Raw genomic sequence first — 16,888 nt, forward strand, 5'->3', positions numbered from 1 at the left:
AGACACACACAGACTAGTACACGTCTACATCGGTCACCATACTTGAAAATGTATATGTATCTGATTTAAGCAATAAATTATTATTTTAAACATTGATTTCTACTTGTTAGAAGAAAAAGGCACAAGAAAAAAGCAAGGTGGTAGTGGTGTACACCTTCAAACCCAGCACTTGGGAATCAGAGGCAGGCAGATCTCTGAGTTCCTGGCCAGTCAGGTCTACACAGTAAGTTTCTATCAAAAAAAGTAAAAAAAAATTATTGAAAACAATATTGTTACTTACAATCCAACTTGGTCCTGTATTTTATTTTAAAGTCAGTTTAACTTAGCATTAAGTTTCACAAGGCAAGAATTATGCATACATAATGACTAATAAATTCAAACCCCATTGAATTATATTAGTAACTCAAAAACTACACCAAGAATTTGTAAGGTCTCAGAAGTCATTTTACTCAAAAAAAAGTCCCTAATTAAGAAATCCTTCTCAACAGGGCATGATGATTCATGCCTGTAATTCCAGAATTCCAGGGGCTGAAACTGCCAGAAGTATGAGACCAGCTTGGTCTACAAATGAGACCAACACCACCACCACCACCCAGCCCCCGCCCCTCCAAAGAAAAGGTGTAGGTGTCAAAAAGAAATCACTCTGAGGGGGAAAGCGAGGACGTGATTCTTATCTCCAAATTTTTAGGTAACATTTACAAAACACAGCTCAGTAAAATAAATTAAAAAAAAAACACAAAGCTGAAACAAAGAGGGTAAGACCTTGTCTGGAAAAAAGATAAGTCAGGAAAGGAAGAGAGTAATCTCCTCTAACCTGCTTTTGTGGACAGGAAAGATAACAGTCTAGACCAGCAAATACTAAGAACAGACTTAAAGCAGCGAATCCCTTCTCCTTTGGTATGTAAGGCTACCATATCATCCATTTCAAGCAAGAAGTCATTCTCGGGGGACACCTGTATTGTAGGGACACAAGACTGGAAGTCACTTTAGCACAAGCTTTTACTTGAGAACTTACCAATGATGTTTATTTTCATCTTTTTTCCTGTCTGTCAGGACAGCAAAGTAAGTTTCAAATTTTCAGCTAAAGTTTAAAACTCTTAACCAGGCAATGGTGGTGCACATCTTTAATCCCAGCACTTGGGAGGCAGAGGCAGTCAGATTTCTGAGATTGAGGCCAGCCTGGTCTACAAAGTGAGTTCCAGAACAACTAGGGCTAAACAGTGAAAAACTGTTTCAAAAAAACCAAAAAAGTTAACAATTTTTTTAAAAAAAATTAAGATTTTTTAATTTTTATTTTATGTGAATGGGTCTTTCTCTTGCAAGCACATCTTTGCATATTGTGCATGTCTGGTGCCCACAGAGGCCAGAGTAGGTGTCTGATCCCCTAGAACTGGAGTTACAGATGGTTGTGAACCACCCACCCGATAAGTGCCAAGAACCAAACCTAGGTCCTTAGGAAGAAAAGCCAATGTTGCTAACTGCCGAGCCATCACTTCAGCCCTAAAAGTTTTTTTTTAAATTCTTACTGTATGCTGACTGTAAGACAATAAAGAGCAGTTAAGAATGAGCAAAAAGCCAGAGAACAGAAAAAGTGTTTCTTTGATGGGTGTGATGGAGCATGCTTTTAATCCCAGCACTCTAGAGTTCCATCCAGTGTTATCTTCATAGGGAGTTCCAGGCCAACCAGGGCAATTTAGGAATACCCGGGGGATGGGGATGGGGATTGGGAGTAGGCTCTCACTATATACTCCAAGTTGGTCTGGAACTCAATTCTGTGCCCAGGTTCATCCTGAACTCATAATCCCTCCGCCTACACATATGGTACCTGCCCAGTGCAAGACCCTTTTTAATGACTTTAAGGCTAGAACCACTTCAGTAGCGTTAGTTATTGGAGTAAATACTCAAAAATCAAAATCTGTAATATTTTAAAATTTCTAAAGATAAAAAGACGCTATCCTTGCAACCACATAAACCTATAATTTATAAGTGAAACATGAAGTTTGTTTTTTTTTTTTTTTTGTAGGTTGGGGAAAGAAGAAAACCGTGCTGGAAATTAAACTCAAGACTAGTGAGACACATCTCCAATTCTCTTTCCAAAGTTTTATTTTTAGATAGAAACTCCCCAAATTGCCCAGGCTGACCTTAAATTTATAATCCTTCTGCCTCAGCCTCTTGAGTAGATAGGATTTCAGGCAATGAAAGGTAAACTTTGAAATACTCACAACACAGTTTATACGGGCTACAAAGGTTGCTCAATGAGTAAAAGCCACAATTCTCAGAACCATGCGAAAGCTGGACAAGTACCCAGACACCTGTAGTTCCAGCATTCCTACAGGAAAATGGAAGTGGACAACTGGGAACAACAACAACAAAAAGACACAGTCTCAAACAAGGTGGAAGGTGAAGACTGCCATCCAGGAATATACTCTGACCTCCACACATATGCTATGGCATACATGTGCATACACTTATGCGCACACACACACAGAGAGAGAGAGGGGGGAGGAAGGAGGAGAGAGCGAGAGCGAGAGCGAGAGCGAGAGCGAGAGAGAGAGAGAGAGAGAGAGAGAGAGAGCGCAAGCAGGGATAATGGTGCACAAATGTTAAATCCCAGCTACTTAAAAGACTGAAGTAGATTTCTTGAGGCCAAGAATGCATGGCCAAAGCAAGTTTCATAGTGATCCTTAGGGGGAAAAATAGTAGCTGGGCACGCCTTTAATCCCAATACTCAGGAGGCAGATGCTGGCAGATCTCTGTGAGTTTGAGGCCAGCCTGGGCTACAGGAGCTAGTTCCAGGACAGGTTCCAAAGCTATAGAGAAACCTTGTTTCCAAAAAAAATAAAAAAATAAAAAATAAAAATAAAAAAACAAACAAAAACAAAAAACCCAGAAAGTCAATAAAATGATTTCTACTATACTTACAGATCAGAGCCTAGCTCAATTGTTATCAAAGAGGTTTCCTCCAGCAGCTGATGGGAGCAAATGCAGAGACTCAAAGCCAAACACTAGGCAGAATCAGGGGAACCCCTGAGAAGAGGAGGAGGAAGGATTATAGGAGCCAGATGGGTGGAGAACACAAAGAGAACATGACCCACATTTTCAACTAAGCAGAAACTGAAGCGACAAATACGGACCCTGAATGGGTCTGCGTAGGTCCTCTGTATCTATCTTATGGTTGAATAGCTTGGTGTTCTTGTGGAACTCCGAACATTGGGAATAGGGTGTCTCTGACTCTTTTGCTTGTGTTTGGGACCTTTTTTTCCCTTTTGAAGGGAAACAGTGGAGGAATGGATCTGGGTAAGAGTGGAGGTGGGGGGAGGGACAAGGAAGAATGGAGGAAGGGGAAACTACAGTCAGGATATAATGTATAACAGAAAAAAAAAAGTCATTTGGTTGGTAGTGGCCCATACCTTTAATCCTAGCACTTGGGAGACAGAGGCAGGAGGATCTCTAAGTTTAAGGCCAACCTCAGAGTGAGTTCCAGGACAGCCAGTGCTACACAGAGAAACCCTGTCTCACAAAACAAAACAAAAAGAAGGTGGTGGTGGGGAACAAGCACCAACACATTTATAGTAATGTCTCTGGCATAACCCAGCTAATTTAATACCAATGTGGCTATCTGAAAAATGAAAACAGAGGACATAACATTCTCCTCCACTGTATTTTTGGATTGTCCGAATGATGAAGTTTTAGTGACATAATCATGAAAAGCCAGGGTTCACTTGTCTTCAAACTGTCCTATCTTCCATTTCTTGTAAATTTCTTTGAGAAGATGCAACAATATATGTTGACATAAAATGCAAAAGAATTGTGGACATAATATGGGTGTGTACACATAATAATGTAAGATACAGATAATAAGGTTCATTGACATCCAAACACAAAAACAATTTCTATGTTTGTCTCTAGGTTCAATGTTGCAGCATATTTAAGCAACGTAATAAATGAGTGAAAAGGCTAATGTTATAAGCCATCAACATAGAAGAAGCCCACAAATACTACAGTCAAGTAGCAAGGAACACAGGAGTCCACACGGGGTAATTTTATTAACATAAAGTTAAAAAAAATGTACAACTAATCCATGGAATTAGAAAGAGTTGGGAGCAGTAACAGAAGACATAATGTTTATGTCTTCATGTAGGTGTTATCAGTTACACATTTGTCCAAAGGCATCAAACTGGGCACTACTTGTGTACTTAACATACTTTGACTGCAAGTCTGATTTTTTTTTGTTTTAGGGGTGTTTGTTTGTTTCAGTGCAGGGTTTCTCTGTGTAACCCTGGCAGTCCTGGAACTAGTTCTATGACCAGGCTGGCCTCATCAGAGATCTGCCTGCCTCTGCCTCTTGAGTGCTGGCAAAAAAAAAGGCATGTGCCGCTAACGCCTGGCACAAGTCTTTCTTTAAAAAAAAAAAAAGATTAACAAAAATCATTACTGCAATGTTCTCTCTCTCTCTCTCTCTCTCTCTCTCTCTCTGTGTGTGTGTGTGTGTGTGTGTGTGTAAAATAGACTCTAGGGATGGGGAGATAGCTCAGCGGTTAAGGACAGTGGTTGCTCTCCCAGAGCAACCCAGGTTTAATTTTAAACACCCACATGGCAGCTCCCAACTGTCTGAAACTGCAGTTCCAGGGGATTTAACATCCTCATACAAATATATAGGAAAGCAAAACACCAATGCACATAAAATAAAAATTTAAAAAGACTCTTCAATCCAAATGTCCTTTACTGATTCAAATGACTCATCTATAAGTACCACTACAACCCATTCCAAATCTACTTCTCTCTATCCCAATCCTTAAAGCAAAATCAGTTTCAGAGAGGGAATCCTTAAGAAAACTAAAGTCAGAGTGCATTCAGAAAAGCCATGCAGAACGTACCTGCAAGGCTTCCACTCTCACTTTCTGCCTCAACCTGGGCTTCAAATATTAAAGTACCCAGTACTCAAGACTTAAATGCAAATGCCTTCAGAGCACTGTCAGTCATTCCTGCACAACTGTGAGTTAATTCAACAGCTATGTTAACAAAGTAATGTAGATCATGTAAAAAGAAGAAACATTAAAGTTTACACAATTTCTTATACTATAAAATCACTTTGTTAAAACAGATTTCAAAAGTCTTTTATTTCTACCTCATTCAAACATTCAAAGTCTTTGGTCTTTCATAGCTGGAAGATACAAGCTTGTAAACACACATATTTTTCATTTGTTAAATTAATATCTTTTACTTTTGGGGGAGGGCGCTCTCTAAGTAGTTCTGGCTGTCCTAGAACTCACCATGTATACTAGGCTGGCCTCAAACTCCAAAATACACCTGCCTTTATGCCTCCTGAGACCTGGGATTACAGGCATGCACCACTATACCCACTTTTTAAACTCACTTTTTAAAGTGGGTTTTTTGTTTCATTTTTTTTTTTTCCAAAACGGTACATGACCAGTTACATGGGAAGAAATTAGTAGTGGAACGTTTATACTAATTCTGTCTGTCTCAAAGCATAACAAGTGATAGGAGAGGATCAGGGTTCAATTCCCAGCACCGCATGGCAGATCACAACCATGTAGAACTTCAGTCTCAGGCGACCCAACACCCTCTTCTTGTCTCCATAGCAAACATGTATGCACACGGTGCACATACATACAAGCAGGTAAACCCTTATACACATAAGAAAATGAACTTTTAAAAAAATAAAATGTTTTATGTTTTTTTCTTCTCTCCAGCAACTTCCTGTTGATATAAATTCTTCCTTTTTAAATTATTATTTTATGTGTATTGCCTATGTGTATGTCTCTGTACCACATGCATACCTGATGACTAGCCCTGAAGGCCCCCTGGAACATGAATTTACAGACAGTGGTAAACTGCCGTGTGTGTGTGTGTGTGTGTGTGCGCGCACATGCATGCATGCATGCATACATGCCCTGGAAATTGAACCCAAGTCCCCTAGAAGGGCAATCAATTCTCTTAACCACTGAACCATCTCTCCAATTTCAGATTATAAATTCTCAAAAGCAACATGCTCCTATATGTATGTACTATGTCATATATTATGGGTACAAGATATAAAATCAATGCTTAGGCAGAAAACAAAATTTTATAAACTCTGTACACCAGGCAAGAAGACATCTAAACCCAAGTAGAGCTGACAAACTCGCAGACTGTAATTTAAATCAGATGGCTATACTAAGCAAGATACTAAAGAAGTAATACAAAGGGGTTGAATCTACATTGGTGGTCAGTTAATTCCAAACCAAACAAAAACCTTCAACATAGATTCTGCCTCAATTCAACTTGGCTATCTGGAAAACAGTGTTGTTCAATCAGGAAACGGTAAAAAACTAAGATTACCATTACTATTGAAAAATAATTTAAAGCACTAGTTTTTAAATCTAGTTCTATCTGGGCTGGAGAGATGGCTCAGAGGTTAAGAGCACTGCCTGCTCTTCCAAAGGTCCTGAGTTCAATTCCCAACAACCACATGGTGGCTCACAACCATCTGTAATGAGGTTTGGTGCCCTCTTCTGGCCTGCAGGCATACACACAGACAGAATATTGTATACATAATAAAAAATAAATAAATATTTTAAAAATAAAAAAGAAAAAAAGAAGAAATCTAGTTCTATCCTTCCAATGTTTACACTTGGAAAAAACCCTGTAACCTGGGCTAGAGAGATGAGTTAGTAATTAAGAGCACTTGCTCTTCTTGCAGACGACCTGAATTCGATTCCCAGCACCCACATTGTGGCTCACAAGCATTCACAGGCACATACACGTTGCACATACAATACATACATACAAGCAAAACTTTCATACACATAAAACCCTAAATCTTTCTTCTCAAAAAACAAAAGAAAAAATTAAATAACCCTCCTTTCTCATGATACAGTAGTAGTAATAGTTTTTAATGTTTAGACACCAAATAGGAGAACAGCTTTTAATAATTTTTCCTTCACCTTTTAAATCGTTAACTTTTCAATGTCCTACGTGTTAGAAGAGCAGAACATCTGAAAGTAAGTTTCAGAAACTGAGAGGTAAGCAATAATCATATAGAACCTACACTTGTTTTAACATACATATCAATTAAGGTCCATCAATTAGTGTCCACTTTAAAGTAAAACAAATTATTTTTGGTATCTGGCTAAAACCAAGTAAATTACAGGAAGGAAGTTAGTTGATTTAATTTCTTTGTTCTCTAACATTAAATTTAAGCACATCTATTTTAATATTAAACAAATATTGAAACAAAAAAATCTTCTGGTAAGGGAAGCATATTTAGTTCTAAACCAGTTTAAGTTACTGTTATTTAACTATTATTTAACTCACATTTCCCCTCCTGAGATATTCCACCTGTACCCATGAGCTAAAATGGCTTGAAATCCTTTACTCTTAAACTGTAATTCAGAGGAAATCGACCCTTCTTTGTACAATAATTGCTAGTGGTGTCATCAACATGCTAGAAAAAAATTCATATTGGTCAATCAGAGCAGCATTTGACTAACTAGTCCACAAGTGAGGAAAATTATCATCAGGTTATTTGGAACATGTGAAGCCAGGAGACTCATTAACGGTGAGAAACTAACGTACCCAGCTCCAAAAACTAGATGAGATTAGATCAAGGACAGATCTGCTGCAAGGGCTGGTTAATCCTCCTCTGAACACGATGGAAGCATTCAACCAAACATGTTCTGGCCATTTCCTTTTACACGGAGACAGTGACATAAATCAACTTTGAAAGTCCTTTTTTGCTACTTCTTATGCATGAAAATGTGATTCCTGATTGTTCTGCTGAGAAATGAATAATGAAACGTACTTTCCAGACTTGCTGCATGGTTCGATGAGAGAATATTATGAAAGTGCCTGCAGATTAGTGCTCAGCAGAAAGTTAGTGTTTATTGTTCAATACCTACTGCTTGTTTCCTACTTAAGAACAACAAACAGACAAACACAATCAACCAGTGTCTAGAGAGATGATTCAGTGGTTAAGAGCACTTGCTGCTTTCCCTGAGGACTCAAGTTCAATTCCCAGCACCAATGTCAGGAGATTTACAACCAGCCTTTAACTTCACCTCCAAGGGACCCAATACCACTGGACTCAGCAGCTGCACTCACGTGTACACACCTACATGCAGACACTCATCTACATATAAAAAAAAATCAAAAAACAAACTAACTCAATTCACTATATTTAAGATTACTTGTTTACAATTTAAAAAAAAAAATCAATGCTACTGGGGTTTAGCAGTTAAGAGCACTTCCTGATCTTGCAGAGGACCCAGGTTCCACTCCCAGAGAGTCAACAACAATGTCACTTCAGTTCCAGGAGTTTCAATGCCCACTTTTGAATTTCATGGGCACTAAGCATGCACATAGTACACATGCATACATGTAGGCAAAAACACTCATAAAATAAATAAATCTATTTTTAAAAAGAATAGCTTTAAAAAAATCAGTGTTGCTCAGTTTATACCAAGTCATCTAGATCAAAACTTTTGGACCAACCCAAGTCTTTAATGTCTAATGGGCACTTATTTTCTTACATTTAATTTTGTACATGACTGGCCAGAACCTCCCCTTTTAAAAAATATTTCAAAGAGTAGTCATTATTGAGGATTATCATATGTACATATCATGGGTGCTCGTTGTCTATCGTTCTTACACTTTTGTATAGTTCAAGTGCTCACCTCTTCAAAGACTCTAAAGTAAGGCACAGCAGTGTGCTGCTTGCCCTATAGCAGCTAAGTTCTTCACACTATGCTGTCTGTCAGGCCCCTTATATTTTATGTTTCCCTAATTTTGTTTCCAATGGACAAGTGCAATTTGAGGAGTGCCACTTTGTCACCAATCCAAGTTATTTGGAAGAATGTAATTCAAGCTAATAAAAAAGTGAAATGGAAAGTAAAAATCAGAATTCTTCTGAGATAGGTACAACAGGATTTATACAAAATAAGAGTACATTATTAGTGACAGAGAAATAGGAAGTCAAGAACTCTTACATTGAAATAAACCACAGACTGGCTATTTTTCCTTCTTTTGTTTTAAAGACAAGGTCTCACTAAGACAACCCTGCCTGGCCTGGAACCCTGGGATCAGCCTGCTCCTGCCTACCAAGTGCTGGCATTAAAGGTATATACTACCATGCCAGACCTCCAGTAAGCTATTTCCAACATTAAGAAAAAAATTAAGGGCCCAAATGCCTAACCTACATAGCAAGTTCCATGATAGTCAGAGAAAGATAATAAAGACCCTGTTTCAACAAAGCAAAACTATCTGAAGAGGAAACTGCATCCATACTGGAAACTGTCGTGTATATAAGCCTTTCCTTATTGCTATTCCCGAGAAGACTGTAACAGTCTCCATAACACTTGCATTATAAGGAGCAATCCAGAAATGACTTCTTGTCTATGGGAGGGTATGTAAAGTTTATATGCAGATTCTGTACTATGCCATTTTGTAGAAGGGATTTTAGGATTCAGACTTTGGTTTAGGGTCTTAAAACTAGTCCCCTTCCCCTAGCATACTGCAGGATGCACCGTGGACTCTGCCAAATTTGAGTTATGGAAGGCAGACGTCACAACTAGACAGCACGGCTGGCGGTTCTTAACTACCTAATAGGCTCACAAGCTAGCTGGCCTTCCCTTGGGCTTGCCAGGATTTCAAGGAGCTTCAAAGAAAGAAAAAAGTACTGCAGTGACAGCCTTGAGGTCTCACCAGCAGAACCATGACATTAACATTTTGTATCCCTCAGTTTCTAAGCTTTGGGAAAACAGGCTCCCTTAAGAAAGCGGTCTAAAGAACAACACTCTTCTCTCAGGAGCTTTAGTGAGGGTTATGTCGCTAGATGGAAACAGTGTCCTAGGGCACTTAATTCCTCAAAAAAGAAAAATCACATCTTAGATCCAAAAATAGGTCTTAGAGGTTCCTTCTATAAGCAGTATGAAGAACCTGAAGGTAAAATTCTATAAGCCCAAACAGTCACACAGAAGGTATATCCAGCACACATGACCAGAGCCTATAGTCAGAGATGAGATCTTTATCATACAAATATAAAAATAAATACTAAATTTTTGTGTTCAGAAATCACTTCTGATAATAAACAGCAATATCTACTAATATATGGCATTAGTACATTTCTTAAGTAATGCTTTATAAAATTTTCACCACCCAAAACAGTCATGCTCTTTCCCACATACTAGAAACCACTACTATTTTCAGAAACTTCTATGTAAATATATTTACACAACTCAAATTCTCTTATAATAACATCATGATGGAGAAGTTGGGAAGAGTGACTGATCCCAAGTAGAATTTAGTAGGGAGAGGCATATATAAAAAGGTACTATCAAGACTGGATGAATGGCTCAGTGGTTAAGAACACATATTGTTCTTGCAGAGGACCCGAGTTCAAATCCCTGCACCTACACCAGGGAGTTCACAACTGCCTGTTTCTCCAGGGGATCTGATACTCCCCAACCTCATACACAGGCATTTACATGTAAAAATATTTAATAAAAAAAGGGAGTTGAATTTTAAATTGTGCACATGTACTAATTGTTTTTTATTTGAGTCTTGCTTTGTAGCCCAGGCTAGCCTACAAATCATGATCCTGTGTCTGCCTCCCTACAGCTAAGATTACAATGATGGGTCAATTGTATCCAGTTAAAAAATTATTTTAGCATCTTAAAAAAAACCTGGTTAACCAGGTGGGGGCGTTTGAATTAAAATGTTCCCCTACCCATAGGCTCAAGTCTCAATGCTTGGTCACTGGTTGGTGGAACTGTCTGAGAAGGAGGCAGAGGAGGTTTGGCCTTGTTGGAGGAAGAGTGCCTTGGGGGCCCAGCTTTGAGGTTTCAAACACCCACACCATTCCCAGTCAGCACTCTCTGCTGGGTGTTTGTACAAGACCTAAGTGTTCAGTTATTGTTCTAGTGCCCTGCCTGCTGCAATATCACCCACCATGAATGCCATGGACTCTAACCCTCTGAAACTGTAAGCCCCAAATAAACTCTTTCTTTTATAGGTTGCCTTGGTCACACAGTGCCTTAACATAGCAACAGGAAACTGAGAAACTGAGCACGGTGGCGCACATTCTTGATCCCTGGGCATGGGAGTTAGAGGCAGGCTGAGAGTTCCAGTCCATCTAGGGCTACATGGAGAGACTGTTTTTTAAAAAATAAGGGCTAGAGAGACGGCTCAGCTGTTAAGAACACTTGCTACTCTTCAGGATCCAGGTTCCCATTCCTGTCAAGTAAATGGCTCATAACTATTCCTAGGGACCTGACATAACCTACACACAGACACACACAGAAATGTTATGAAATAAATCTTAAAAAACTACTAGTTAAAATATCTATAGCACATCTACACATTTGTTTTCCTTGTATTTTCTAGAAAAAGTAAAAAAAATAGGTTCTAAGAATAAAGAGAATGAACTCCGGGACAGGTTGCAAAAGCTAAACCCTTTTAGAATTTTAGAGTAAACATGCATGCATAAACAAAAGAAATGAATTCAGTATGTTAAACCTACACTGCCTCATTTACTGTTTAGTCAGGAGATGCAAACAACTCAAGAACTAGTAACTGAAGTACCAGCACATACACGTGCACACACACTGTTTTCAGGGAGAGAAAGGGATGAAATCTGACATTTTCGTGATGTTAAGTAAAACAGGCCAAGCACAGAAAGACAGATGTCTATGTGGAACTTCAAAAGTTGACCTCACTGATGCAGAATCACGAAAGCTGGAGAGAGGATGTGGAAGGTGGGACCGCACACCATCACAGTAAAAAGAGAACTTAGCACTGGTGCCCTACTGTTATAGTAGGAGGACTACAGAAACAATGTACTATGTACCTCAAAAAAAAAGCTAGGACTGTTTTTAATCAGAAAGAAATTATAAACATTCAAAGCGATGTTTATTTGATGCTTATCCTGATTTGAACTTTACACATTATATATACAACTACTAAACAGATTTCTCCATAAATAGTAAATTAAAAACACAAGCTATAGCCTGGCATGGTGGTACACACCTTTAATCCCAGAACTCAGGAAGTGGGAGGCCAGCACGGTCTATGTAGTGAGTTCCAGGCCTGTCAGGGCTACAAAGGAGACCCTGACTCTAAATAAATAAGTAAACAAATATGAACAAACTAAAAAACAAAATTCAACCCCAATATTTTCCAACTTCATTAAATCATGGAATATATTTCCCAACTGTGACTACGTGGAACACAAATTTTCTTCTAGTTTTTGTAGTACGCGAAATCCCAAACTAAAAATTTTCAGTCTAAAACAAACAGCTTCAGTTAGTGTAGACGATTACTCCTCTCCCAGTGTAGCCTATTAAATCCTCCAGGTAAGGGGCATATAATCCTAAGATCCCATCCAAGTTTCTATTGCACGTCAAACACTGGTCATTAAATACAAGAGAAAATGTGTATATGTGTACAAAACAGACAAATACACATAGCTGTAGATAGATACTTAATAGCACAGCCAAGGAATTTTTATTATAGTTAACTTGTGAATAAAGGAGCAACTAACAACCTGAAAGAACTTTTGTTTAAAAAAAGTCTATAACTGTATTAGAACTAAAAAGCTTATAGCACATCTTCATATAAAATAAGTCAATTTTATACACAGATTGAACTAATTGTCTAAAAATTGTGATTCTCACTTTGATTTACTACCTGAACCACTATTACATAACTAAGAATAATGTAAGAATTACATATTCATCAAGACTTAAAAAATAACCACAAACACATTAGCCTTAGTTCCTTAATTCCCTTATAAAATCATTTAAATCTTTATTATTCATTTATTTCATGTATGTGTATAAGGTCAGAAAATGACCTAAGGGAACTGGTCCTCTCCTTTCCTGTGTGTCTCAGCATGGACACTCAGGCAGGTCATCAGGCTTGGTGACAAGCTGCTTTATCCATCCAACAATCTTTCTGCCCCTCCTCATAAAATTATTAATTACAGCATATTCCTAAATGGCTATTAATAATATGATACTCTTAAGCTAGAAATACTCTGTATACACCCTAAAATTTTTAAGCACATTTAAAAATGTAACAAAAATGTTAATCTTTAAAAAAATGATATTATTTTTGCACAAGTCTAGCAAAACCTTTATTATTTTAGTCTTAATTCACCTTAATGTTTTATTCATTTTGAGGTCATCTATTTGCCGGCTGAAAAGACTCACGCTATTCTCCCCCAAGGCTAACCAGCAAGTCCTTATCCCCTCTGTGTGAATACTGAACCTCCACAACAGTTCCTACTTGCTACAACACAACCAACAACCCCAGAGTGCACTTCACTTACTATTTGGTTAAGTATATAATGAAACCACAATTCAAAAACACCTTTGTCAGTTTTTGCACAACAATAAAAAGAAAACTGACACTGTGGCATGTGACCATCAATAACCAAGATGTAGGTAGGAATAGACCTTGGTAACTAATAACTTAGAATAAATGAAGAAAACACCCAGGGTCTACCTCAACTAGCTGGAACTAGAATGAGTGGTGAGACTGGAATGCAGAAGAAACATTTAAATACACAATGGGAGTGGACTGACACTTTAAGTGATCTGCTACTGTCAACAGATCAGGACCTCTTTAAAGGCTTACCTTAACGACAGAATCTTTAACAGTTCATGTAACATTTCAATTTTGCTTGTTTTCCCTAGTGTCAATTCTAGAAGACCTGATAATTATTTGGATGGAACTCTGGTAGTTTAATGGAAAGGTAACGACGAGATACATTTTTTTTTAATTTGTCAAAAACTGGTAAACGTATCACAGAATTGCTAAAACATTTTTTACCAACCCCGTTGCAAAAGCACTCTAGCTGGCTGGAAACATCCCCTTCTCTCAAACAACATACAACAAACTGCTTTATCAAAGTCTATAGTAACAGTGACTAACGCAAACCTTTTAAACTGTTTTTCAAACTAACAATTTCCTACTCCTGATAAATATTTCGATCAAATACAATTAAACAGTTAAGGAAAGAATGTACAATTCTAAAAATAAAAAGTACCTTTAAACGCAGTCTTCTTAATCAAAGGAGGTGTGACAACCAACGCAACCCAAGAAAAATTAACCTTAATCCGCCAACCAAACTCGCAAAATGTCTCCTACCAAGTCTCCTTTAAACAACCACACACAAAAATACCGTGCTTACTTACACCCACTACAAGCAGCTCATTAATAGAGAGACTAGTTATGTTCGGAGATCAAGGTGCAACTCTCATCTCACAAACCTCCCCAGATAACTACATCATCCAGGCAAAACCGAACATTATTTTTACTAAAGCAGGAATCCAACCCCGGGGAGCCTCAACCCTTAAGACAATGGTGGTTACCAGACAGCGCAGCACAGTTGGGTCCAAATGACACATTTCACTAGGCCTTGGTCACAACACATGCGCGCGCGCAGAGTCTACAGACGGACACACACACGATCCCAAAGGGCCGGTTCCACCACAGGGGTGCTCAAAACCCACCAGGAGACAGAGGGGAGCACCGCGGTGTAGTGGGGAGGATAGATGAGGGGAACGACACAGCGGAAGGGTAACTGCACTGCACACGAGGGAGGGGGCTGGAAATGGCCGATGGCTTTTATATTTATTTATTTAAAGGTATTGATTTAACGGGTCCTTCCCAGGGGCTCCGTAACTAAAGACAAACTGCGCAGCAAACATCGTGGGGTTGGAAATGGACCCGCTGCTCCCCCGGCCCCATGACCTGAAGCGGGGGGCACACAAGTTCCCTAGCCAGCGTACCACTCGGGCGCCCCTCTCCCCCTCCTCCAGGGCAAGGGGGAGCCCACAGAGAAGGGGAAAAAACAAGTTCCCCAGCCAGCCTCACCGCCCCACGCTGCCGGCTGTCCCCCCACCTACCACGAGAAAGGGGGAGCCCAGACCCAGCCAGGCGGCAAAAAGGGGGAGAAAAATCCCACCCTTTGCCCGCCCCCGGCCGCCAACAGACTTCGGTGGGGTGGGTGAGCCAGCCGGGAAGCCCCAAGGAGGGGTGGGGACGGAGAGTGCCGGCCCCGAAACCAAACAAAGCGCGGCCTGAGCCGCAGCCCGGGCGAATCGCGCAGCCGCGGCTTTTCCTGCCGGGCCAGGCCGGGCCCAGGCGAACACTGCGGCACGGTGGGACCCGCCTCCGCTCGGCCTCCGTCTCCCACCCCCGGCGCGCCGCCGCCCCCGCCCGCCCGCCTGCCCGGCCCTGAGCGCGGCCTTACCCCTCTCGCCGGCGTTGTTCCGCTCCTGAGGCGGCGGCGGAGGCGGTGGTGGCGGCGGCGGGGGCTGCTGCTGCGGCGGCGGCGGAGGCTGCTGCTGCTGCTGTGGCTGCGGCGGAGGCTGCTGGGGCGGCTGCTGTTGCTGCTGCTGCTGGGGCGGCTGCGGCGGCGGCTGCTGCGGGGGCTGCTGCTGCTGTTGCTGCACCGGGCGCGGCCGCGACACTCGCCTGGGTCTCCGGTTGGCGGCTCGGACGGAGTTCATTTGCCGGGCTGAGGTGGCGGCGTTGGCGGAGGGACACACACACACTCACACACACTCTCTCTCACACTCACCGCGAGCTCCGGGTACCGGGGAAGAGGGGGGTGGGGAGCGGGAAAGAGCAGGGACGGACGGAGGGACGGGGGGGCCCGAGGCGGGCGTGAGCCCCCGGGTCCGCGAGGAGGCCGGGGGCACAGCCGGAGCTCGAGCGAGGCCGGTCGGCCAGGCCTGGCGCACGGGCAAGGCCGAGGCCGCCGGGCGGGGCGGCCGCGAGGGACGCAGACAGAAAGACGGGCCGGGCGAGAGAAAGAAAGAAAGGGCGTCCGTCCGCCTGGGGAGCCCGAGGCGAAGCGCGGCGGTGTCTGCGGCCGAGCAGACGAGCCGGGCCCGCCGACTCCCGAGCGGCGACTCCGGCGGCGGGGGGAGTGGGCGGGCGATCCCGGAGAGGGAGAGCGGGGCGGGAGCGCGCGGGGGGCGCCGGGCGCCTCCGTTCCTCTTCCTCCCCCCACACCCCCTGAAAGAGCGCCCTGCGAGGAATTTTCTCTTTCTTCGGCCTCTTCTCTCCTCCGCCCCCCCCCCTCCGCGAAGGGGAAATGAGTGTAAAGGGAGGAGATAGGGGCAAAAAGAGGCGTCGTCGTTCCTCCTCCTTAAAGGAGCCTTTCCTCCTCAGCCCCAGCGCCGCCGCCGCCGCCGCTGCTGCTGCACCGTGGCAGGAGGAGCCATTGACACCGCCGGAGCCTCCACTCTAACCCAGTCGGTCCCTCCCCGCCGTGGGGCTGGCCTGGGGGCGCGGGGGAGGGCCGCGGGGCGGCGGGGGAGGGGAGGGGCGGGGCCAGGGGCGGGGATTCCGGCCGGGCAGGACCAATGGGGAGCGCCCGTGCAGCCTCCGGGCCAATGGAGCCTCCTCTCTTATCGCGAAGTCCCTTCCTCCAACGCCCTGTTTCCTCTCTCGGGTTTCCTCCTTCCCACCGCGGAGGAGGAGGAAAGAGGAAAGGGGGAGTGTGGCAGGGCGGGTGATAATGGGGAGGTATCAGGGCATATAATGGAGCTGGGGGAAGGCGAAGGAGCGCCAGTACGCAGCGAAGATTCTAGGAGAGGAGGTGCTCGGAAGAAAGGGCGGGGGCTGCTGATGTAATTGGGAGAAGTGATTAATCTTGCATTTTGCCGTTTCAGCCTCCCTCCACCCCAGCCTTCACCTGGTTTTCCTAAACGGAAAGTGGAGTGGAGTGAGGGAGTCAGTCTTTGGTAACTCGGGATTTCTGTGCTCGGTAGGTTCTAACTCTGAGCTGTAGGGAGCGCTCCAGGTTCTGTGCCCATGAAACCAGCTGGGGGTATTTGCAAACCTTAGAGATGTGCTTTCGCCGAGCTTAAAGTTT

General features: G+C 42.5%; 1 protein-coding gene across 2 annotated transcripts in view; it reads right to left on the reverse strand.

The window, feature by feature from the left end:
- Positions 1–15,515, reverse strand: part of Fbxo11 (F-box protein 11) — a 78,895-nt gene extending 63,380 nt beyond the window's left edge. For both annotated transcript variants that reach the window (XM_041630922.1, XM_041630921.1), the window contains exon 1: positions 15,257–15,515. In XM_041630922.1, coding sequence (XP_041486856.1) covers positions 15,257–15,515 — 259 coding nt within the window. The remainder of the gene's footprint in view (positions 1–15,256) is intronic.
- Between the last annotated feature and the right edge of the window lie 1,373 nt (positions 15,516–16,888).

Source organism: Microtus oregoni, unplaced genomic scaffold (assembly GCF_018167655.1).
Source record: "Microtus oregoni isolate MIOR12 unplaced genomic scaffold, Mior012 000036F_ref0000092, whole genome shotgun sequence".
Classification (NCBI taxonomy): Eukaryota; Metazoa; Chordata; class Mammalia; order Rodentia; family Cricetidae; genus Microtus; species Microtus oregoni.